The sequence below is a fragment of the Tenrec ecaudatus genome, chromosome 6 (genome assembly GCF_050624435.1).
Source record: "Tenrec ecaudatus isolate mTenEca1 chromosome 6, mTenEca1.hap1, whole genome shotgun sequence".
Taxonomy (NCBI): Eukaryota; Metazoa; Chordata; class Mammalia; order Afrosoricida; family Tenrecidae; genus Tenrec; species Tenrec ecaudatus.
The window spans coordinates 57416798-57442220 of NC_134535.1; the positions used below are offsets into that span (position 1 = coordinate 57416798).

Sequence of the window (25423 nt, forward strand, 5' to 3'; positions counted from 1 at the left end):
CCCTTGATAGTTTATACATAATTATTATATCTTATAATAGAATGCCATGTATATATTTTTTGCGCTGTTTGCCATTAAATGGATTCTGACGCATGGTCCTCCGACAGGCTGGGGTACAACTGCCTTAGGGTTTTCCCGGTCTGCTATCTTAATGGGAGCACACTGCTCCCCCTTTCTGCCAGGGAGTGGCTGGCAGCTTCGACATACAGATCTTTGCTGGCGGCTGAGCACTTAAACACTACGCCACCAAAGGGATTTTAATTTTCCTCAACATTTTTATATACCAATTTCTCAGATTCAGAACCATCCAGGTGGTTTTATAATGCCAGCAGAAGCTAAGCGCTCTGTGCTACAAATGCTTACTCATGCTGAGAGACTTTCCCCCGTGAAGAGCCAGGCGCCTGGCTGACACCTCTGATGCAGGCTATGGGCTGGCAGAGTATTTTTGTTCAATATTTGTTCTGTCATCTGGGTGTCCTTTCTGTTTTTCTGCATCGGGGAGGCCTGTGTCAGACTGATCATTCTCAAAGGCATGGCCCGAATCTGGCCTTGCCACAGTCAAGTCGTTTTTGTGTACTTCGTGGTCCATGCTGAAGCATGTTTCGCCTGGGGCCAGACGGTGGGCGATGAGGGCAGCCTTTGGCAGCTGTGGGGACCCAGAGAAGGGGATGAAGCAGTGACAGGCAGATCCCGACAGGGTGGAAGGGAGGCGTGTTATTCTGCGTGTTCGAGCAGTTTAATTGCAAAAGGCAACTCCTCATACCTGGTGAAGGCCTCTCTCGAGCCTTTAACCTCCATGTGCCCCCATCGTGACGAGAGTAGAACTAACTGCAAAGTCAGCAGTTTGAAGCCTCCAGCTCTTCCGCCAGAGAAAGAAGGGGGGTCCTACTCCCAGCCCCAGCCACAGTCTCAGAAACTCCCAGGCTAGTTCAACCCTGTGTTTAGGGGGGTAGGAGTCGCCATCGACCTGATGGCGCAGAATTGGGTTTTCATCTGTATGGCAGCAGACCTGCAAGTCTGTCCCCGACAGCATGGCTGGGTGCGGCCCCAGGGCCAATCTTTCCATTCTAACTGCTGTGGAGCCCAGCTCCTTCCTACACCTATAGTATCGTATAGTATCGTATTGTATCGTATAGTTTAGCTGCTATCCCAGTATTTATCTCAACACAATAGTGAAGACTTCATGTTTTCTTAAATGGAGTTCCAATATCAGCCACCAGAAAATGTTCACGAATCTCCCTAACACTTTTATTCACATCAAGCTAACTTGGAGATGCTATCCATTCATGTAAGTTTAAAATATTCCCCACCAATCCTACATAATAATGGATGATGAAGTCCAGCATCCTAATTTCCCAAGGTGATAGGACACAGCATGAGTAAACTAATATGAGCACTTCAATTTACTTATTACTTTTGATCTCTATACTTGCCCTCCCTTCACTCCTCCAATCCCTTACCAGGGCATTCTATATATAAATTTAAAAACTGCCTGATTTGAAGTGTACTTTCTTACATTGACTCAGTCTTTACTGAAACAAAAAAGTAAAAATAAACTAGAAAAATTGGATAGAATGTTTATATTCTGAATTTTAAGTAATTAAATGGGTTCCCCAACGTTAAATTCATAGCAAATCAAAATTCAGGTGTGTTTTCTGTAGTTTTAAACACCAAATTTGAGGGAAAGAGAATATATTTTCATATTGCCACTTCTAATTAAGATCACCTTAAGGTATTTATTTAGTTTTTGAGTTTTGTTAACTAGGATAATATTTATTATCTAAATACTTTTGATTTGGTTTTCTAGATTGATCCCATTCAATTCACAACACACCTTAACTTTCTTAAAGATGATTAAAAAATATTATAACAAAAAGTAAAATATCATTTCTCACATTTAAAATCATTAGAATAATTTAAAATAGTCTTCAATGAAATACCATAAGTGTGCTCATCAATCAGGGGGTTAAAATATGTAAGGTATCGGCAGTAAAAGGAATCAAAAATACCATATGGAAATAAAGAAATAAAAAGAGTCTTAACTTATATTTCAGAATTATGTTGTCAAAATTATCTTAAAATATTAAAATTAAAAGGTGAATGGCAAGAAGAAAAGTTCCTATATTCATGTTAAATTAAAAGAGAGTCAGTGGTACCTGCTGTTTCGATGTTCAAAGGTTTTGGTCTTAGCACTTATATCATAAATGAAGCGTTGCTGCGTAATGGTTACCCTCTTTTCGGCTGTTGCATTTCCCAAGATGGTGATAACAGGATAGCCCTTCTGGAGCGTCCACTGATCCATGACTTCTTGTATATTTACATATTTTCCATTCCTCTTCAAAGCCTTTAGAACCCAAATTGGATAAATGAGCTTTATAAGCATGAATTATACATATAATTATATTAAGTCATTTTCACTTTTACCTTTAATATTTACCTAAATATGAAACATTTCAAGATCAGTGAAGCTAATATAATGTGTTACTAAAATTAATTTTCTCACCTTAAGTTAGGCTTCATGCATATATATATGGAAGTTTCATTAGCATTAATTTTTTTTACATAATGGAGAATAGAATACATTTTACTGGTAAAGTAAATACATGCAGCATCATTAAATATCCCCAGTGTGTCTAGTTGGTATATTTAAATATTTGTCATTCACACAAGAAAACATATTTCCTTAAAAACTTGCAGTATTTCTCATTTTAGCATGACTCACTTCCCAAATATATTAAAATTGTATTCCATAAGTATTATCTTTTTAAAGTAGGAAAGGCATCAATAACATTAAGTACATTTAAATCCCATTGTATTTTTTATTACATTTTATATAGCTCATTACTATACATTTATAAATAATATGCGACAAAGGAAAAAAAAGCTCAAAATGAAAACATACTGTCAGCGTCAATAAAAGTTACCAATGGTTTGGGTTCTTTTTCTTCCTATACTTTACCTCTGAGAAGGCATTCCAGAGATCATTTCTGGCTGCGTTGCCATACTTATGAATGGTTAAATAATCCTACAAAGAAAATAAGATTTGAATTACAATTTAACTGCTAAGCAATTACCAGTTAATATAATCATTTCTCAAGTCAAATAAACAATTCTATTTGCTGTGCTTATATTGATACAAAGAGAAATACTCATAAAGGTTTATAAGAATTAAATTTTAAACTATTCAAAAAAACTTAAGCATAGCATATTTTCTAATTAAGTATCAAATAACTTTAATCTTTAAAAATTATTTTTGAGAGTTGAATCATTTATAGATTTGGGGGGGTCAAAAAACATCCCTTCATTTATCATGTCAACCTTGGCTTTTTGAATTAAATTACCTCCCCAGTGTAATATTTTGGGAAACCTTGCCCATCAGGATTTTAGACTGGAATCTAAAAAATATTTCATGGGATAAGAACAACTCTGACAATAACAAATCTTTACTGCGGTGGATGTCTTTCGAGTTCAGATTCCATGGAAGAGTATAAAATGAAAGCAACGTGTGGTTGTGTGTGACCCTTATCAGAAGGCCTAACTAAGAAAGATTTGGTCAAGTGGGACTGGCTGATTTTTGTCTACGTAGCCAGCTTAGATGAGTCCCAATGGCCTTCTGTTAGTGAAACAGGTACGAGGCATCGCTTTGCCCAAAGAGGACTGTTGTCAAAGGCTTTCTAGTGCGAAGGTGCCTATTATCACAGGGATAAACATTGCTTTTCATTGACTTGATGCAAAAAGTATTATTAAAAAGAAATTTTATCCTGGTCTAATTTTTTTTTTAATTTAGGAATTCCCAACTATTAGTTAAACCTACACACTCTCTTTCTAATTTAAGCCTTCCTCCTCTCTGGGAGGCATGGATGCATCGCGGTGAATGCGTCCTCAGTTATGACGACTGGGCACTTAGTTTTCCGATGTCGAAGTGGGAGAAGGAGAAGAACATAGATGATGTTAAGCAAAGTGTCTCATTTGAGATCCTTTCAGCCCTAGATCTTGGAGGTAACAGGCAAATGCTTAATTTACATGCCAGTTCTGAAACTGGGGGAAAAATGCTGACTCCATTGAGAACTTTATGTAAAGTGGGATGCTTTGGAGATAATTAAAGTTGTAGAAGCAGATTTTCTGAAATACAAATTGTAGCACCTGTGACAGATTGAGCTTTTGTGGGCAACTCACATGTTCAGATGGCACCTCCCACTTAATCAGACGCCTGGAGAAGCAACATCCACATTGACTTAGCAATGACAGATTTCTCATCAAGATGCTCTGGACAACTTTACTGCGAATTTAGATCTCCAAAGAACTAATCTGAACCTGGAGTTTAGCTTTGGGTAGGAGAGCTATATGAAGCACTCTCCATTTGAACCCCGGGACTAGGATTTAAATCATTTTCTGATTAGGTGTTAAAATTATTAGAAATTTTGCTTTTAATTTGTTTGTGTGTGTATCTTGGGGGAATCTCTTGAATACACTGAAAAACAATGGACATTGAAACTTATAAATGTATGTGAAACATCTATTTAAATGAGAACTATTATTGTTGAGTTCTGTTTATGCAGAGGTATTGGGATAATAAAAGAGAGGCAGCGAAGGGACACCGATGGATCTGGAAAGGACCGATGCAGGAATACAGGTTTCCCCTTGGGGTGGATCAGAATATCTACAGTCAGTCTACCATGAGATCGGTTGGATCTTAGCTTGATTTTGATCATTAGCTCAATGTCTTTTTTACTCTCCCAATTCTGTATAAGGCTCCAATTTGTTTCTAACAAGCTGAAATGGCAATCAGTCAGGATTAAGAAGGGGGTCTTCATATGCCAGGCTGGATATTCAGGATAGAAATGGTATGTTTTTGTTGGACTCCCATCAGCTTCAATATTCATGGCATTGGAATTCTTCAGATTTCAACTGTCTTTCCTCCCCAAACACATATTCTTTAGTTATCCCAGCCTTTCTCTTATACAACGACGATGTACATATGTAAATATATTCTTAGTCTTTGGAGAATTACAAAGAAAATGTGAGGATAGTGATCATGCCTATTAAAAACCATATCATCTATTTGTTCTCTTATTTCCATGAATTGTATAATGCACTTAGTATAGACCAGGAAGGTTTCGTGGGAATGGAGGAACAGTAATGGGCAAAAGGTCGTTGAGAAAAAAATGTAAATAACAAGATGCAATTTGAGTAGGTCCCTGTGACTGAAGCTGTGAAAGTCTTGGACCAAAAATCACAGAGCCAAAGCAATTCCAATGGTTGGTGCATGTTTGCATCGAACGACTTTAAGTTCTATTCTAACCTACCAGTAAATGAATATGACAATGATTGGATAAAAATTTATTAATAAATATAGACACATATATGAAAATCCAACAACATTAGATATGACATTACAATATAAATGTATAAAGTATAATGCTTTGACATCCACTGTAAGAACAGTGATGGGCTGTCTATACTAGATATTTCAGAAATGAAAGAAGTTGAAAATAATGAAGATGATTAGTTGAATATACTTATGAGACCTATCTAGCAATATAAACTGATTACAAGTTAAAAAGGGATTAACCGAAAGCATATTCTGATATATCTCCCTATGGGGAAAGCCAACATGCATAGTAGTTAAAAGTGAAGTGAACTACTTTAAAATGTAGTTAAAAGGAAGGTTCAATATTATATAACCCAAACCTCTCTGCCATCAAGTCAATGCTGACTCCTAGAGACCCTCCGAGGGTTTCTGAACTGTAACTGTTTATGGGAGTAGATAGCCCTGTCTTCCTCCCATGTACCTGCTGGTGGGTTTGAACTGCCAGCCATGTGGATCACAGTCCCACACGTAACTACTACACCACCAATAGTGATTGAGGTGATATTAGCTACAATAATCTTCTTAATAAGCTCAGGCTACTGAATAGGAAACTGAATTACGTAACCAACCAAAGGGTAGCATCACTAATAATTAAGGAATGTTTCACATAAAAACTATAATGTCATTTGCCTCTCTTAACACTGAATTGCTTTATATTCCTTCACTTAATTCACATAACATTGGGATAGGTAATATAATCATTTAAGATATCAGGAAATTTGAAATCACAGACCCTGGTCCATATCCAAACCCCATACATATGTCTACAGCCCAATATCCACTAGATTCCCCAAAGATAATTAAGGGTCATATTCAAAGAAAGCTAAACTCACTCTCTTCCCCCAAACTGTCTCTTCTTGAGGGCTTTTCCCCAATGATGAATGTGAACCAAAGAGTCATCTTTCACGCCTTCCCGTCCTTCCCGTCACATTACTGCTCTGATATCCTGAATCTTCCTCTAAGGTGCCACGCTACACATTACAGCTTCTCACCTGGACACAGCGCCTGCCACTGCTTCTTCTCTCTTTCAACCCTACCACACACCACTGTGCTAGCCAGCCAATACGGTGTGCTCAGAAAACACTACACCTTGAGCTCCCTCATGGACTAGCCCCGCTGTACTTCCTCAAGCCTCTTAGCACTTGTTGCCCAGTCTCAGATTAGCTACTTTATTTGAAGATGCCTAATACAATATTTTCTCTATTTCCTAGTTCTCCACTCAAACTTTACCTTTCTCCTTTACTGTGCAAATTCACTTTAATAGTCAAGTCTCAATTTTAATGCATTTTCCCTGAGAATCTTTGCCCACTTCTGCCTCCTTTCTAATTCTGAGCCAAGTACCTTGTACCCTATCAGAAGACATATTACTCTGTGTTTCAATTGCCTGCTCATTAATTTAACTGCCCACATAATCTAAAAACTCCCTAAGTAAATCCCACCCAAACCATTGGCATCCAGCTGTTTCCACTGCATGGTCGTCCTGTAGGAGGGAGTCACACTTCCGGTAGCATTTCCTAGAATTTTGCTTCTTTTGTTTTACAGAGATCTGCCATGTTTGGTTAAAACTACTTTGCTTTTGGTTAGCACAGAACACTTCCCCACTGCAGGACTAGCGCCTCTCGCCATAAGGTCAAAAACAAAATGGTACTGGTATCCAATTGATTCTGATGTATACCACAAAGTAGAATTGCCCCCTTTGGGTGTCTAAAGTTATAAATCTTTACAGGAGCAGAAATCATATAGAGCAGCTGGTACTTTTGAACTATTGACCTTGCACTTAGCAGTTCAATAAGTGATCTAATATACCACCAGGGCTCTATTGTGTAAGGTAAGGACCTGGTTGTTTTGGCTTATCACTGTTTAACCAAACTGTGTTCCCAATATAGTACGCAATAAATGCTCAATCTGCGTGTGTTTTCTGAGGTTCCTTAGTCAATATGCTTTTCTATTACTAATTTGCAATGAAGTAAAAGATTTATTACACTGATAAAAGCAAGAAAACCAAACCCAGTGCCACTGAGTTCATTCTGACTCATAGCAACTCTGTATAGGCTTTCCCAACCACATCTGGACAGGCATGCACAGGCTCATCTTTCTTCTGTGGCTGTTGGGTTTGAACAACTGACCTTGAGATTAGCAGCTCACACACCAACAGTGCTCCTTACTATTCACACCAGATTCGCTCAAATACTCAAACTCATTTTTCTCAGTGTTTATTTGTTATATATAATTTACATTAATACATATGCAGTTACATACAATATCATCAAAAGATTTTGAATGATTGAATATAATACCATTTTTGGTTTTCCACTTTTGGCTAACAAGTAGTACAGTTCATAACGTTTCATATATAAAAGCCAGTGGGACTAAGAAAGGCCAGAGGGAAAGTAAAATGTTGAGCTGAGGAAGTAAAGGCCTATTATCTTTCAAGATTTACATGCAAATAGTTATGGAATGCTTACTCTCTTATTAATGAGTCTTTCCGTGTGTTAGGGCAGCAGATTAGCTGCATGAGTAGTCTATCCCTCAGGTTACAGAGGGACCATTCAATAAAAACCAAAGATGCATGACGTACTTTAGATGTGTTTAGCTGAAAGTAAAACGAAAATTTACCCTATGATGACTTTTCTTTATTTTTTTCCCCAGGATGACTTTTAAAGTGATATAAACGTGTCCCATCCTCTAAGAAAAGGAAGATTACAGTAGAGGTGCAGCCCCTCCCTCCGGAGCGCTTCACTGAGCCCCCTTAGTGGAATCTTTCCTCCAGTTTGGGCTCATAGCAGCTGAGACCCAAGCACAAGATTCAGATATTACAGTCGGCAGAGACAGAATTGTTCCTTCCATCAGATGTTAAAGACTCAAGAGACCTTTGCTTCATATCCTGCAGCCAATACCTCAAATTTCTCCTTTATCAGAATTTTATGATGTCATGAATTATACAATATTAGGATTATTTAGTATATAATTTAACCAACCTAGCTAAAACATGCTTCTGATGCACTAAGCAGTACCATTTGGATCTTGCAAAAGGCAGAATCCAGTCCTTAGCAGGATATGGCTGCCTAGAATAGGTGAAGGTGAGACGTTGAACAAAATCAGAATTCAGTTCATGAGTAAAAGGGAAGACTCGTTCATGAGCACACCATGAACAATGCTTTCTACAGTGAGACCAAGGGCCCCGTGTTGCACTCAGTGACTCTGGTATGAGGATGTCATCTACTTGCACGACTAGTTTGAGAAATGATAAATAAATTCAGGCATTGATTTTTTTTTCCTGACTGTATGGCAGGAAGGTTGAGACAGGTTTAAAACATTATTTCTTTCTATCACGATAAAATGTGCCTTGAACAATTGATACCAAAATATGTCAGTGTTTGGCTTTCCGACATTTAAACAGCACTTTTCGATGGGGGCAATAATTCAATACGGACTCTTATAAGAAAGCAAGGAGAGGGACACAATACTACAGGCACACTTGCAACTCTCTCTGGTAAGAGAGGATGGGCGCGCCCCCTGTCCTCAGACGACACCATGCTCCCTTTGAGGTCTGTGGATGCCCGTGGAGTAGAGCAAAGAAGGGAAGATCATTGAAACGTATGTCCTGTCTTGGTGACAGGAGCTGGGTGGGGGCCATGTCAGCAACTGGATCTGAGAGTTCTGTAGCTCGACTCTGGCTGCCTCTCTGTATTTCACAGAACCCTTTAGTTACTACTCTATTTCCAAAGCCCAGCTATTTAGCCTTTCTTTTGACCCAATGCGCTACCTTTGAACCCTGCACTAAATTTGTTCTGGATAATACAGCTGGAATTTGCTTCTGTGGCTTGCAACTCCAAACCCTAACTGATAGAATACTAAAAGGTGCCGTAAGCTGAACAAACAAAACAAAGATATGGCTAAATTTCCCTAATAACCCATAGAAAAAACTGTCTCATGAAACGTCTATAAAATAAAAACATCAAGCACTAATTAGTCCACGTAAGTGCCAGCTTTCGTGTGTGTTATAAAATGGACTCACTGTCAACGAGTGGATGAGTCCTCACAGTAACCCAGTAGCACGGGGGACCTGCCCCTGTGAGTCTCTGAGACTGTAACTCTGTGAGTCACAGCCAACACAGAACCCCTCCACCACCAGGGCTCCGCATAATAAGTATCGGGGAAAGTTTTCAAAAGAGGCAGACCAGAAGGTTAAAGTCCACACACACAAACCTGTACACACACAGAAACTGAAAGGGATGCAGCCTGTGCAGAAGCTCTTAGACAGAGGTGCACATAAAGCGACAGCGACGACAGTGCATAATTATAATAAGCTACTTTCTTGTCTTTACAAAAGCTTCCACAGCCGAGGTCCATAAGCAGAGGAAGGACCACGAGCTCCGGACTCCAATCTGTGCCAGTGTGTGCACTGTGAGAGTGTGGTAACCTGAAGGGGTCCATGAACACGACCACCACAGATTACAAACTGCCAGGTCACAGCAATGTCACCGAGAGTGGGATAAAATCTATTGGAACGCTGGCCTGTGCCAGCATTCAGAGGATGTCTCTACAATCCCTGACCTTGAACGAAAGCAGCAAGGAGACTCACACAGTGACAGATGACAAAGTAAAACACCACAAAGCTGGAGTATAGACCAGATGCTATTTTAGGTAATATGAGAAGACTAGTTAGAGATTATGAGATTATGTAAAATGAGCATCAAAGCAGTGACAAAGCATAAAACAAAATAAAAGCAGTAAAGTCCACATTTTCATTATCAGAGAGAAGAACAGAGGAGGAAACAGAGGCACAGGTATTAATTGTACCTATTTACCATTCAACTGTGGTCAAGCTTCCCAGAAGAACATTTGATCTCTTGGAACCCTTACTCACTTGTCAAGATCTGGAGGTTTCCAGCCACCATAAAACAGCAAGGTGCCATTTAAGAACAAAGCTATTTAAATATGCAGAACAATCGCTGAAAAGTACTTTATTGTTGATATGTCATTCTGATTCTGTGGGTTTTTTTTAATGTGTGTTTATGCCAAAAGTTATCTCCCTAAGTAGTTTGATTGGCTATAGGAGGATCCAGATATTTCTCCAGGAGCAAAATGCAATTTTGCACGTTTAAAAATTTCATCATTCTACTTAATTAATGAGTATTTTAAAACTCATACTTTCATGATAAGCTACTCAGTATGGCAGACGATTTTCACTCAAAATAAACTGTAAGTCCATGAAGATTTTTAGTTGTCTATTCATTTGATTTTTAATTAAAGACAGCGAAACATTCTTATACCAGGTTTGTTTTTATATGTATTTTATGTATTAATTATAGATCACACTCCAACATGCAGGCACACCAGCAGAAAGGCAGTTATTTCTATTTTGGGATGTGTACTGTGTTCCAGAACAACCTGACAGGGTCCTACACCTGTAAGTGAAATAGTGTGAAAGTAATAGTCTGTTGGGGTGCTCTGGAGTACTAAAATAGCCCTACTTCTCACTTTCACTGCGAGAGTGAAATATTACTCAGACATAAAATGTATCTATTGGTAAAACTGAAGTTTGGGAACTGCCTTTGCTGAATGCCCCGGTAAAGGACTTAGACCACTACAAGCTTACCAAACAGACATACTTGGTCTTGGCTGGCAAAATGCACTATTTCCTAGGAAACAAGAGGGCACTGACGTTAAGTCACGTCTATGACCATCACCGCCCCCACCCTACTCTTGCTCAGCACCCAGTGCAGGAGACTACAGGAAATGAAAATGCATTTTAATTGAGAGATATTGGATGTGCACAGCAAGGAAATCCTTGGTAAGATAAATATATATGGTGGCACAAATATAACAATTGTGAGTTTATCTCAGGACTAAGCAGTGTGGTGTTTGTTTGTTTTTCAGTTACACAAAGACTCACTACGAGTCAAGTTCAACTCAATGACAACACACTCAGAAGAACTGGGTAAGGAATTTGGCCCTTACCAGTCATCTGATAATATTAATGTATACCTTACAAGCATGTGCTCAGAAAACAATATAAATCTTTAGAAAAATATACATGATGCAAAAAAGATCAGGATACATTAGAAACTTTATGAGCAAGCTCAAAAAAAAAACTATCTGGGTTGAACCTCTCTCTGTTCAACTTTACTTCCAAGAGAAGTCAAAATGTTCCAGAGGGCCAATGAAAGGAAATTATACGAATTAACCTAAAGGAGAAAAATGCTTGGATAAAAAAAAATCACATCAATGTCAATGAGGGGAAGGGCAGAGTTGAGACCCAAAGCCCGTCTATAGACAATTGGACTTCCCCTCACAGAAGGGTCACGAGGAAGAGATGAGCCAGTCAGTGTGCACATACTTTTTCTCTAGTTCTTTAATGCTTCCTCCGTGACCCCCACTCCCCACTATTATGACCCCAATTCTACCTTACAAATCTGGCTAGACCAGAGCATGTACACTTGTACAGATAGGAGCTTGCAACACAGGGAAATCAGGACAGCTAACCCCCTCAGGACCAATAATGAGAGTAGTGATACCAGGAAGGCAAGGGGAAGGTGGGGGAGAAAGGGGGCACCGATCACAATGGTCAACATATAACCCTCTCCCAGGGGGACAGACAACAAACAGAAAAGCAGGTGAAAGGAGATTGGTGTAAGACCTGAAAAAAGTGACAAATTATCAAGGGTTCATGAGGTAGGGTGCGTGGGAGAGGGAGGGAGGAAAATGAGCTGTTACCAAGGGCTCAAGTAGAAAGATAATGTTTTGAAAATGATGAAGGTAACTTATGTACTAATGTGCTTGACACAATGGATGCATGTGTGGATTGTGATAGGAGTTGTAAGAGCCCCCAGTAAAAACTATTAAAATAACAACAAATTAAACACAAAAAGCACGGAGGAAAAAGTTGAAGTCGAAACTTTATACCTGAAAAAAACTAATTCCCCTCTGAGTTTAAGAGATTTCCTGAAGTTGTAAGGCCTAGCACATGTAGTTATGCAGCCATTTACTGAGATGCCAAGTTTGCTAGCAGCTAGCCCAGAAAATGGGCATACGACATTCATTCTCGCCATACCTCTATGTACAGACACTGACCTCAAGAGGAGAGGTTTGGAAAGACATACAGGTAACACTTAAAAATACGCACTATCTCCACTTCTCTCCAATACCTACACATTCCATGACATCAGGACCTACGACTGCCTAGCAATGTAATCGAGACCAGAAGGTTCCGCCCCACATGTTCTAGAATGGTAAGGTTTCCTTGAACATTTTTACATTTATGGGCTTAAGGACACTTCTATAAGGACATTAAATTTCTTATATTCTCAGAGGCAATTTCTTTTCTTCAGTGCTAAAATCATACACACTATACTAGTTTATTATTTGTGTTCATATTGTTAATGTGTGTGAGATACTTTCTGTCTTCTTTTTCCTTAGATTTCATAGTTCATCTTAATCAATTCTTGGCAAATAGCCACCTCCCCTTTTCAGTTCTGTTCTTCAATTATACTAGCTTGGCAAAAAAACAATTCCAGATGAATTCAAGTATTTTTCTTCTCTAAACCCGCACTCGTGCAGCTGAACGTCACTGGAGAAAATCCTGTAATTAAGCAGATTCAGTCTATGATACGTTCATAATCACCCAGCTCAAAGAGGCAATCAGTAGTTAGTAGGTGTGCCTCTTTATTCTTAGACCTACATGCTCACGTTTCACCTCTCCTCCTCAGCTTTCCACTACAGACCCTTGCTCAAACAACACTGAAAAAAAGCACAATTAGAAAGGAGCTCCCTCATCTCCCCACTACCAGATTTTCAAGTGTATTGAAAGCATCTTTCTACTATAAAAAGTAGTCCCTTCACCACCGCAAGGACCGAGATGCCAGTTTTCTCTTCTTGAGCACTACCAAATTCCTTTTCTTGTTAGTACAACGGGCTCCCATATTGAAGTAGTCAATAAAACAAAAGCTTTCTGTGAGTCCTTATATCCTTTATAGCAAATTACTTCACTTTTCTAATATCCTTCTTTTGCAATTTTTAAAAAGTATGCGCTTATACCCATTCCACTCAACCTAATAAAATTGCAGTCTTCCAAAAGAATACGTTTCCATTTTTCCCCTACTCCACATGTATCTTACATTTAACCTTGCTGCTCGCTTTCTTGTTGTTGAAACGTGTTTCTCTCCAGGCACTGGCGACACTGCACACTTGGTACTCTGCCTGCCTTGGCAGCTGCTCCATTTGGATCTGAGGTGGCCCTCCCTCTTCTCGGAACCCCCAACCGGTACAGTCCTTCCCGGTTGGTCCCAGGCCCTCAGACAGGAAACCGCAGAGGCGTCCTTGACTCTGTTCTCTCCCTCTGCTCCCACACCTCACTCTTCGTCCAATGTACGCCAAGTCCCCGCTAATTGTACCTTCAAAATACATTTTGAATATGTCCCTGCCTCTGCATACCTAATTATGCCATATCCAACCTTTCATCCTCTTTTACCAGATACTTAAATTCCCTTCGAATTTTATTAGCCAGTTACCGTAATGGTAGGCTGATTCTTTCAAGGCCACTGCAATATTTGCAGAAAGATAGAGAACATCCCAGTTTAAAACCCTTTAAGAACACCCCACTATACTTAGGATAAAATCCAATTTTCTCCGCAAAGTCTATTTGGATACCCCATGACGGGCTCCTACCCGTACCTCTCCGACCTTGTCTTTTGTCCTTCCAACTTTTCTCAAGCACCTTAGCTTGCTTCCTTTGACATGCTCAATTTTTCTTACCTTTTGCACAAGCTCTTTCCTCTTCCTGATGATCTCCCCTCAGCCCTTTTATAGCCCTCAGAACTTTGTGTATCATCCATTTTCTGAAGAAAGATCTTCTAAATACCCGATAAAGTTACCTCCTCTCACTCCCTCGTAGCATTTAACACAGTTAGCACCATATATTTGTCTTTGAATCCTTTATCATATTTTATGATTCATGGAAATGTATACTATGCCTGCTCTATACAGCATGCACTAAATACTCACTACTTACCGTAAGTACATAACAAGAATGTATAGAATAAATGATATTTAATGGGTCATAAATATGGGCTGTAGAAATAACTAAGTATAGCTTTTAGTATAGGAAGAAAAACTATAATTTTGTTCTGTTAGCACAAAGTATTAACAGGCAATTTTTATATTTAAATGGTTAGTGTTCTTAAATGTTTTTTTAAATCACAGGTGGAGGCCTTGAGCCAACAAACAGATGGTGGCTATTGGAGATTGCTTACAAATGGAATCATATTGAGGAAAGCAAGTGATGCCACCATTTTTTGTCTTTAAAATATTTATTATGATTTACATGAAAGTTTCCAGAGCAAATTCATTTCTAATCCAGCAATGCATGCATGGGGAGTTCCCTGGCCCGGGGTTACAATTCTCACAAGGTGTCAGCACTTCACACATTCCTGCCTTGGTTTTCCTGTTTTCGTTAGCCATGGTTTGCCCCCTTTCTGTTAGTTTACTGGAAACAATTCTGCTTGATTTTGCTTTTAGATAAATACTATCTGTTCAGGTGTATATACTTGATTTTTCTGAGGGGCATGTTAGTTTCACCCATGTGTTATTGTTCACACACCAGCTGAAAGGTGGTCTCAGGCTTGGCTTCAGGTCTGAGTTAAAAGAATGTCTGAAGGCCATAGCTTGCAGGACCCACACTCTCTTTGTTCAGCCAAGGTGAAGTTGTGTCTTTCTCAAGACAGACTTAGAAGGTAGAGGAGAGCTAAAGCACGATTACCATTGACCGAAAAGAGGTCTTTCAACACATTCGATCTTACTGTACGTTTTCAAACACGTGACCAGGAGCAGTATTTACAGATTTCTTTTAAGTCATCAACTTACAAAATGTCATCTTTCATATGATTTTAGATATTTGATATCCCAGGGGAGAAGGATATTTTCAATATAAATGTTAATGTTCAGTATCTGTAGTGCATATGCATTTGTACAAAGTTTTGAAAAGGAGAGTAAAAGCTGCAATTTTAAGTGTATAAAACACAAGGCTAAAATCTTCATAAAAGTATAAATAAAATGAATGTGTTGTTTCTATTAGGTGCCATCAAATCAGTGCCAACCAATAGCGACCCGATTCACATACAATGAAACACTGCCCTGTCCTGGACCGTGCTCACCATTTCGCCTTGGTTTGTACCCAATGTTGCAGCCACTGAGTCAGCGCATCTCCTTGAGGACCTTCCTCTTTCCACCGGCCCTCTACTTTACCAAACATGATGTCAGTTTGTTTGTAAAAAGTATGTAAGGATTTAGGATGAACGCTTGAAGTCCTCATCTCTAAGGAGTACTTTGGGCGTACTTGCAAAACAGACTTTTTAGTCCTTTTGGGAGCCTGTGGAACTTTCAAAAATGTTCTCACCATAATTCAGATGCATCAATTCTTTTTTGGTCTTACTTAAGCAATGTCCAAATTAAAAAAAGGAGAGAAAAGGGTGCATCTTTAATAGTAAAGGCTTTTTGGTTGATTACAAATAATTGTATCCTTACACAGAAACGCATTGCTACTGTATGGATTCCAATACCTAGCGACCGTCGGTGGGCACTGACGCCCTGTCCCGGTCAGTCTCATGGCTGCACTCCCTACAGGGGCAGACGGCCTTTCTTTCTCCTGAGAAGAAACTACGAGGTTTGAACTTTGGACTCTTCAGTTAGCACCGAAATGCTTAAGGCATGGCTCCATCCATATAGCTGCAGAGGTCACAGGAAAGCTTGCAGTTCAGAAGCACATGGTAAGGATTCCGTGTGTAAGCCTTCCAATAAACAAATTCAGTGACAAAAAGTAATCCCTTTTTATTTAGAGATATAAATAGCCATGGCTATTTAAGTTTTAAAAGTATTTGTTACACATGAAACTATTTTCACATCAAGCAATCTTTCAATAAAAATCAAATGTTTTTCTCTTTTACATGTTCATTAATCTTGCCTTTGTAATTTAACTTGTTAATAAATGCTAATTTGGTAAAGTCCAAATGGCTAGAACCAGTTGTGATGAATCGGTTTTGTAAGACTATCATAAGTATCATCACAAACAATGATTACCAAGCGGTAACTCTTTTCCCTATCACATATATAAAACTGTGCCGTATTTTAAATGAAACAGAGAGACATTTGAGCAGAAACTGTCCATGGCCATTCATTTTAGATTAAGTGTGACTGAGTCACCATCTGGACGGCAGCACAAACCATCTCCACAGAAAGGACCTTAACTTTGACACACTGTGTCTGCTCTTCTATTACTATCTGAGTTTTCATTTTCGTGAAAGCCCACATGCAGGGAGCAGTCTTTCACAACTGTAAGCCTGAAGGTCTCAAACAAAAGTCCTGCATACACATGCTAACAGACAGCAGCATCTCCCTGGAACACAAGTTACTGAGCATGCTTTGCTGCTAATACTCCCTGTAGCATCGTGCCTGTCATTACTTCAGGCCATCAGAATTTTATGAGCACAAACCAATAATAATGATATTTCCTTTTTGCTTTTTATCCACACCTCATTGCCTTACATTGATTTGCATAAGCAATTTCCACCTTGATAATTGGACCCAAACACTGTGTTGTAGGTTACCTTATGGAAAAGAGCAGTTAAATACTAATCAAGAGAAATCTTTCTCTATTCAACCATATTTTAGATGATATTAAATTACTCTCTCTGGTTCAGCAGGAAGGTGACCCACTTTCTGACATAGATTTTAGGGCTTGGGTTTATATCAAGCTTAACAATGATCTTTCTTCACAATTTTAATTCCCTCATGTGGACTCATAACAACATGAAGAATGGTACAACCAGGGCCAAATCATTAAAACATTATTGTTTTGTTTGAAAGGAAAAAGCAATAGTATTACATACTAATTATTTTTGTAATAGCTACTGGGCCAATCAATGTTATCTAAGGATCCCATAATTATAGCTTTACTATTTTATTACTGGGCGAAAAACAAGAGAAAATGTAATTAGGGAGATTAAAACAAATATAAATGAAGTTAAAAGGACTCGTGTAATTTTAAAAGTCCAATCTAAAAGAATCAGCACCTGAATTGGTTACTTTAAAAGTAATCCTGCGACTTCTTCTAGAACTAGGATCTGAACTAAACGGACTCAAATTAGGAAGAAAGAATGGCACAAAGGCGGTAGATCCCAGTTCGTTTGTCCTGCTTTGTTGATCGTCCCCCATCCCACCCCCACGTTAACCTCATACACTGCTTCCTCTGCGTAACGATGAAGGCGTGTGCATGGAAACCGCACAGACTCTGGCAAATTAGAGATGTAGCTATTACCAAAGGATGTTGTTTGATAATATTTGTAATGGATTTGAAGGTTTGAGTTGCAAGAGACATTGCAGAGGGACATGTCCAATCACCAAGAATTTATAGAGAGGCGAAAGAGGAGCACACTTACATTACATTTATAGTTCCAGTTACCCCGGGGAAAGAAAGGAAAACGGCACTGAGCACGGAAACTTGTCCACGCGCGGAAAGGGTAGTAATGAGGTTACGGCACGAGTTTGGGGTGTTGTGATCGGTAGAGAACGGATACAGACCTCCCAAAGTGATGCTTCGAGTTTCTCTTCACAGACTGGTCTAGGAAGCTGTTTGATATATGCATAACACAGTCAAAAATGAGGCCTCAAAGGTAGCATTATATGATGCATAACTTGTTCCCGACGTGCAAGGAGACTTTCTAGTTATTGCTAATTCTTTACTGCGTTTTCACTAACTCTATTTAAGTCTCCATTGGGAACACAGCCTGCAGTAATTTTTTTTAACAACAATTCTCACTGGACAGACACTTACAGTGAGGAAGACATACAGGTTGGGACGCCATACTGGCTCACTTTCCAGATGGGCTTTTTGTCCCGTGCATATTTGATTTTAAATTAAATGTAATTTAGAAAAACTGCTGCTTAATTTCTTCTCCATATATTTATCATATCCTAGCAGGAGGGGGGTGAAGGGAGTAGACTGAAGAGCCAACAGTTTCGATCGCGTAAACCAGAAGTATAAAATATTAAGTTAATTAAAAACAGAAAACTTTTATAATAGTCAATTCCCCTGTCTTTTTTCGTCAGCGCTTATTTTAGAAGTGTCATAATTAGATAGTTGGAAATTTCAGACATATCATACCAGTACTGATTCACCCTGACACCACCAATCCAGTCCAGTCCCTCCCCAGAGGGGCCTGGAGATTACAAACCCGGTGGAAACGGGAACATGTTTCTGCAGTAAGTAATACAATGATTAGGGAAGGAACAAAAATAATGGAGCTATCACTAAAGTAACAAAAGAAAATAAAAAAGCTCTGTATCGTAATACAAAAAGCTACATATATAGTACAAATAATAATAAAATCACTAAAGTAAAACAACAACAAAATGGATCGATTACGTTTGTTCAGTTGTCTGTCGTCAGCTCACCTGTCCCCTTGCTACCTTCTATACCCTGTTGAGCACTGTGCAGGCTGGAGGCCTGGGTGCCACATTTCTCAGAATCCCTTGCTAATTGGCTCCAAGGCAAATGTCTGTCAGGTGAGAAGCAGGCACAAGCTATCGGGAAGGCACTAAGAAGGAAACACTTCCCTTAGTCAAGTGCAGAAGAAGGTACTGCTGGTGGCTTCCAGGTGTACGGCTGGCAACTAAGCAAATGAGTGTTATTTTATAGTGTTTCCTGAATGTTTTGATTTTATGAAGTCTTCCCCATTTTTACTCTTTTATCCCTCCCAACTGTTTTATAAAACCCATATTCTCTATGCTAAATCCCTTTGTGCTTGAAATATTAGAATGATATTGCTATGCTTTGCTACTGCATTATATACCAGCTATGGTTTCCTGAAGCAAACCTTCAAAGATGGGTACTTAAGAAGGTGTCCTGTCAGGTTAAAAAGGAATATCATTGAGATAGAATATCCAGTAAAATTCACCAAGCACTGTTTAGTTTTTCGAAAACATAATTTAAGACAGATAAAGTCTTAACTATGAAAATGTAAACTATCCATAGCAAATCATGAAATGATTTTAGGTAACTAAAATCAAACAAATATATATGTCAAATATTGACAAAAAGAAATAAGTCACTATCAAAAACTCTCCATAACAATAAATGCTGGTCTGATGGACTAAAATTAAGGTATTATATGCCCTAGAAGTCAAATGGAGTTAATATTCAGAATCTAAATCAAGCTTCAAGAAGAGCAGTGGCATATTTTTGCCCATCTATTCACATTTCTCCACATCAAATTATGAACACTAGTTTCACATGAAAGTCAAGTTGTCTAACTAGCAAATCATATTAAATAAAATTTGGATTCAGAGATGATGAAACATGGAAAGGCTCTTAGAGATTATCTAGTTCAACTTTTGAATTGTAAACTTTGGAACCAGAGGATAAGGGAGATTTAGTGTTTTGCAGAAATCCCACCAATATTTTTTAAATAAATAAGACTATCATTTTTGCTCTGTATTCATTTCACTGTGTCATGCTTTCTGAAATATGTTTGCTATTATTTTGGGAAATGCAATCTTAAGAACAATATAGAGAGTGCACATTTGGAAAAATATAAGCAACCTACTTTAAATATATGTATGTTGTTTATAAGTGGCATATTAACTCAACAACAAAAGGATTCAATGTTTCTTCTCTCAAAATTTTACTGTCAAATATTACACGAAACTGCCAGAAAAGAAAAATTTAGGTATATAGAAAATTAACAGAAAATATCATTGTAATGTTTTTCATGTGTGGACCATGAAGACAAAGCTTCAAATACAAAAAATAAAACAACAGAGAATAAATAGAAGAGATAGACAGATAGACCGGCAGGCAGACAGATGGCAGAACAAGCTTGAGCATGCTCGAGTGAGACCAGAAGAGTAGGGAGGTGGAACGAAAAAAAAAAAGGAAAAAACATGCAATTTTAAATTTTATATTGCCTATAACTGTTAACATAATCTAGTGTCTATTTGCAAATGAAAAAATTCTATTTGTCAACAGAAAGTAGTCATAGTTATTATGAAAAGAATTCATCGTTTGTCCAGCCGAGGTAAACCCTGACAGCCAGGCTTAGCTGTCTCAACAACATGCAAACCAATACTCCCCTGAGCCCCTTTGGAAAGGAAGCATATTAATATCAACTCTGACCCGTCAGCATCATGACATGAAGTGTCTGTTCAGGAGGTCATCTTCAAAATGTATCCCATACATCTTCATGCTCAGGAGATGATAATTTATCACCCCGACATAGAGATCTACTGTACACTAATCCAAACTGCTGATGATACACTAAATCAGTTTGAGTGATGAGTATAAATAAAGCTGAAAGTGAAGTACTGAAGGATACAGATCTATCTGACCAATGAGATGTCACAATGCAAATAAAATGCAATGTGGACAAACATAGAGCCCCTTACTTGAAAATTAACAGCCAAATCAAGTTTCAGAGGATAAGTAACACATTAAAACAAGTTTTATATCCAAGTTTAATGTAATGAGAATCAGATGAATAGTTTTTTCAGATATACTTGATCTGAAGTCTATAAAATATACTTCAATATAAAAGGATATATTTAAAATGTACACATTTTGCATACTAAGGAAAATATGACAAAATAAAGCAAAAAAGGTTGCAAAATAATAATCCTTTCCAAATAAAATAACTATGATTATTCAATCTGCTGAGCAAATCTATACAGACAGATGAGAAAAAGAACAAAAACTGTACTCAGAAAATGATTTCACATCAACTAGCTACCAAGAAATCAAATTCAATTTGTATTGCTCTTATACAAGCTTAGATTTTTTCAAGAACTGTCATGCTACAACATCAATGGGGAAAACAAAGAAATGGCGGTAGAGAAGGACATTCCTCTGATATTCTTGGAGGGCGCTCCTCGAGAGGAGGGAGAAATCCAACTATGTGATCAGAACAGACCCTTTCTCCCCAACAAAATAGGTTCCATGGATTCAGCTCTTCTGAAGGTTTCCCTAATGGAAGGAGCTGAGTAAAGTAACTTCCAACCACTGCTGGAACAAATCTGTGAAAATATTTTCTAAGGGAAATTATTCTTCAGGAAATGTATAGTTTTGCTTTGTTGTGCTACGTATAACTAGCCTTGTCAAAACATATTTAACTCTTGCTTTATATTTTACCTTTAAAAATTGTGGGGGGTAAACATAGAATTATACTACTAAAATATGACCTGATCTCAGATGTAGTTTATTTAAATTTCAAAATGAAAGCTTACTAAGAACAGATAAGATTGATTGCTCTCTCTGTCTTAGCATAATTGTATTTCAGGTGAACATCAATTTACTTTAAAGGACACTTCTAAGTAGCAGAATGCATCATAAATAATTCATCAATCACAGCTGCTAGGAACATGATTTGCTCTAGCAGATTTCAATGGAGTAAAAGTTTTATTTTTCTGTATTTGTATTTACTTTAAAAGCCATTAAGAAGCCTCTTTTTCTAAGAAATTTCCTCCTAAATATACTTCCTACTGTAAATACATTTTGATAAAACTGTTTATTTTCCTTTAATTTGTACAGCACTGTATTTTCTAATTAAAAATAAAAATTTAAATGATCATCAGATAAATAACAACAGAAACACAAAATACACGTAGCTGTAAATACTATTAAGATTTTTCTTCACAATATAATTTTCCTAAGGTTATTATCACTTCTTACCTTACATAAACTTATCAGTGGAGAAAAAAGAGAGAAGTAGGCATTCTAAAAATTTTATATCAATTATTTGGGCTCTTACAATTTTAATTTAAAATGAAAATTAAACATATCCTCAATCACACAATACTTCAAGCTTATTCTGGTGCTATTGAGAACATGGTATTTATAAGTTTCATTTCTCATATTGAAAGATGATGCTAACCTTATACATCTTAATGTTTTCCATACCATTTAGTAATCTTATATCAGTAATTTCTTAAACTGTAAAACATCTGCATAGCATACAAATAAGAAAAATTTTAAGAGAAAACAAAGCAATTTACTTACTTGCAAACCCCTTTGAAACACTGAATGGCCCATAAAATTAGCCAGCATTCGAATTAAAGCAGCACCCTGTAGAAAAAAATATTTAAAAATAAAAGAATTTCAACCTAGTGTTATGATTCCAAAATTTTCTGACACCAATAAAACACAGTGTATTCTTGTAATTTATTTTAAAATATGCCTTAAACAAAAGCAAGAAAACGTATACCACTTGGAAGAACTTTATTTATTTTGTAGATCTGAAAGTTTTATGGATGCAATACTGATCATTGCAGAATAGAAAATTCTTGGAAAGACTATCTCAGAACAATAATAAGCTATAATTTGGGTGAAATAAAAATCATACTGAGCCATCTACAAAGTAAATAAAAATTAGTTCCACTATAAGTTTACAAACTAATAAGGAAGATATGACATTAATAAGCATAATAAAGTATAAATGTAGAGTGACATAGCTACTGAATGCACCCCTGGCTCCATGCGGAATAGAATTGTGGGACTGGAGACTTCGGAATACTGGCTAACAGTTCAAACTCTGCACCAGACTGCTGGCCTCAAACAGTGTGTCTGCCACTTACTGTCCAGGTATCCCTGGGACAACGATCTCAGTGCTCCTCTCATCTCACGTTCCTTGTGTGCATATTTCATATGGCTGCTCCCAAGATTAAATTAATTAACAAATGCAAATTGTTTGAACAGAATCTTAAAAATACTAAGCACCATGTGTTAGGAACCCCGATAACTCCATGGTTAAGAGTTCAGCTAGTGATCAAAATGTCAGTAGTTCAAACCTACTGGCTGCTCCATAGAGCACAGCCCTGCGCTCTGCTCGCATCAGTATTGCCCATGGCTGTCAATTCAAACCAATTCAGAGCAACTCTGCAGGCTGGGGCAGAGCTGCCGCACAGGGTTTCCAATGTTAAGAAATTTCACGGAAGTAGATTGACGCCTCTTTGCTGCATTAAGCAGCTGGTAAGTTCAAACTGCTGATTTTTCAGTTAACATTCAAGCAGTCTGAGAAACCCAATAGGACAAGTCTACGTGTTCTCAGAGTCGCTATGAGTAAGAATCCACTGCATGACATGTGTAAACTACATATATGGGTGTTAGTTATTAGTATTATATCACCTCGCGACATAAGTTTTGTGCTAGATCTTTGAGAAGAAATGTTTACTCAAATACAAATAAAACAATGTAAGTATAACTAATGTGGTTAATATGAATACTTAGCAAGTCAGGGAAAATACTAAGGGTGTCTGTCTACTCACATTAAGAATCATTACTATAACAGAACAAAATCTGGACAAAAGGTAGGCACGTAGTCAACATGATGTTCTAAGTAATGATGGATGGCTAAACCCAGATGAACAGAAACCAACAACAGAAACAAAAGTAGAAAGGGAAAATAGTAAATTAGCTACAGCATTCAAATTGCTTTGAGCTAACAATCTTTGTAAATCAAAGAAATACTTGTCCACCAATGTCCATTGCAGTGTTATCCACAATAACCAAAAGATAGAAACAAGGAAAACGGATATGTCCATCAACAGAGAAATAGACAAATACCATGTGATACAGACATTCATTGAGTTGTAACTCATAAAGAAAAAGTCCTGATGTGTGCTATGATATGTATGAAACATGAAAAGACTTGCTATATGGATTACATGAATAAAAAGAATATGTATAAACAAGTTATATAAAATATCAAGAATAAGCAAATGTTTGGAAACCAACTTTCATTGTGTTGAAGGGGAATGCAAATGGGTATTTCTTGTGGGATACAGAGATTTTGCTAAGGGGAATGAAAACAATTGGACATAGATAATGATCATTTTATACAATAATTAAATGTAATTAATGTCATTTGATAACACAGGGAAAATGAAATGTTTTATTATATATGTTATTGTATATATTTCATCAAAACAGAATTCTTTAAAATTAAAATATCCCAATTTTATTGTGTCACATATTTTATTGTTTATATTACCTATTTATTATTTTACGTATTTGTCTGTTTTCTGTTGTCTTGTCACAGAACATGTGCTCCACGGTAGCAGAAATGTATCTATCTTGTTGCTCGCACTATCCCTCGGGCACAGAAACTTGGCCAGCAAATTTTCAGTTAAGTATTTGTTTCATGAATGAGTTCATGTGAATAAGGACAACCTGTCATTTAAAATTATGATCTTGCTTCATTAAGGCTAGACAGGATTCATTATCTTCCCAACCCCAGGCAGACTAGAAAGATGTTTGTGATGTGGTAATGATGAAGATAACTATGATGATAATGCTGACAGAACACATACAGTGTTAAATAGTTATCAAAAAGTTTTATACATTTTAATTTATAAGGACCCAATAAATAAGATCTATATTTTCATTTTAATTTTATTGTATTGAGGGCTCATACAGCTCTTATCATAACCTATACATATGTCCATTGTGTCAAACACATCTGTACATATCTTGTCATCATCTTTTTCAAAACATTTTCTTTCTACTTGAGCCTGTGGCATCAGTTCCTCATTTTTTTCCTCGTCCCTCCCCCACTTTCACTCCCCTATGCCCCTTTGATAGTTTGTAAATTATTCTCTCTCTTTTTTTCATGTCTAAATTTCTGCTGTCTCATTTCACCCACTTTTCTGCTATCCATCCCCCTGGGATTGGGGACCAGATGTCTATCATTGTGATGGTATTTCCCTTACTCACCCCCCAACTTTACCCTCCTAGTATCGCTTTCACCCCTTATTGGTCCTGAGGGGGTTATCTGTTCTGGATTCAATGTGTATACTGTACCAGTATGCAAATTCTGGTCTACCCAGAATTTTAAGATAGAATTGGGTCATGATAGTGGGGGAGGAGGAAGAAGTAAAGAACCAGAGGAAGGTTGTGGGTTTCATCGGTGCTATATTGCACCCTGACTGGATCTTCTCTTCCTTGTGACCATTCTGACAAGGGTTGTCCAATTTACTATTGAAGGATTTTGAGTCTCCACTCTGCCTTCC

At 37.7% G+C, this 25423-nt stretch overlaps 1 protein-coding gene across 1 annotated transcript in view; it reads right to left on the bottom strand.

The window, feature by feature from the left end:
- TRHDE (thyrotropin releasing hormone degrading enzyme) overlaps positions 1-25423 on the bottom strand; it is a 524500-nt gene that overhangs the window by 117633 nt on the left and 381444 nt on the right. Inside the window, exons 7-9 of the mRNA XM_075551269.1 lie at positions 22416-22481; positions 2960-3025; positions 2157-2344 (exon numbers count right to left, since the gene is read on the bottom strand). Coding sequence (XP_075407384.1) covers positions 2157-2344; positions 2960-3025; positions 22416-22481 — 320 coding nt within the window. The remainder of the gene's footprint in view (positions 1-2156; positions 2345-2959; positions 3026-22415; positions 22482-25423) is intronic.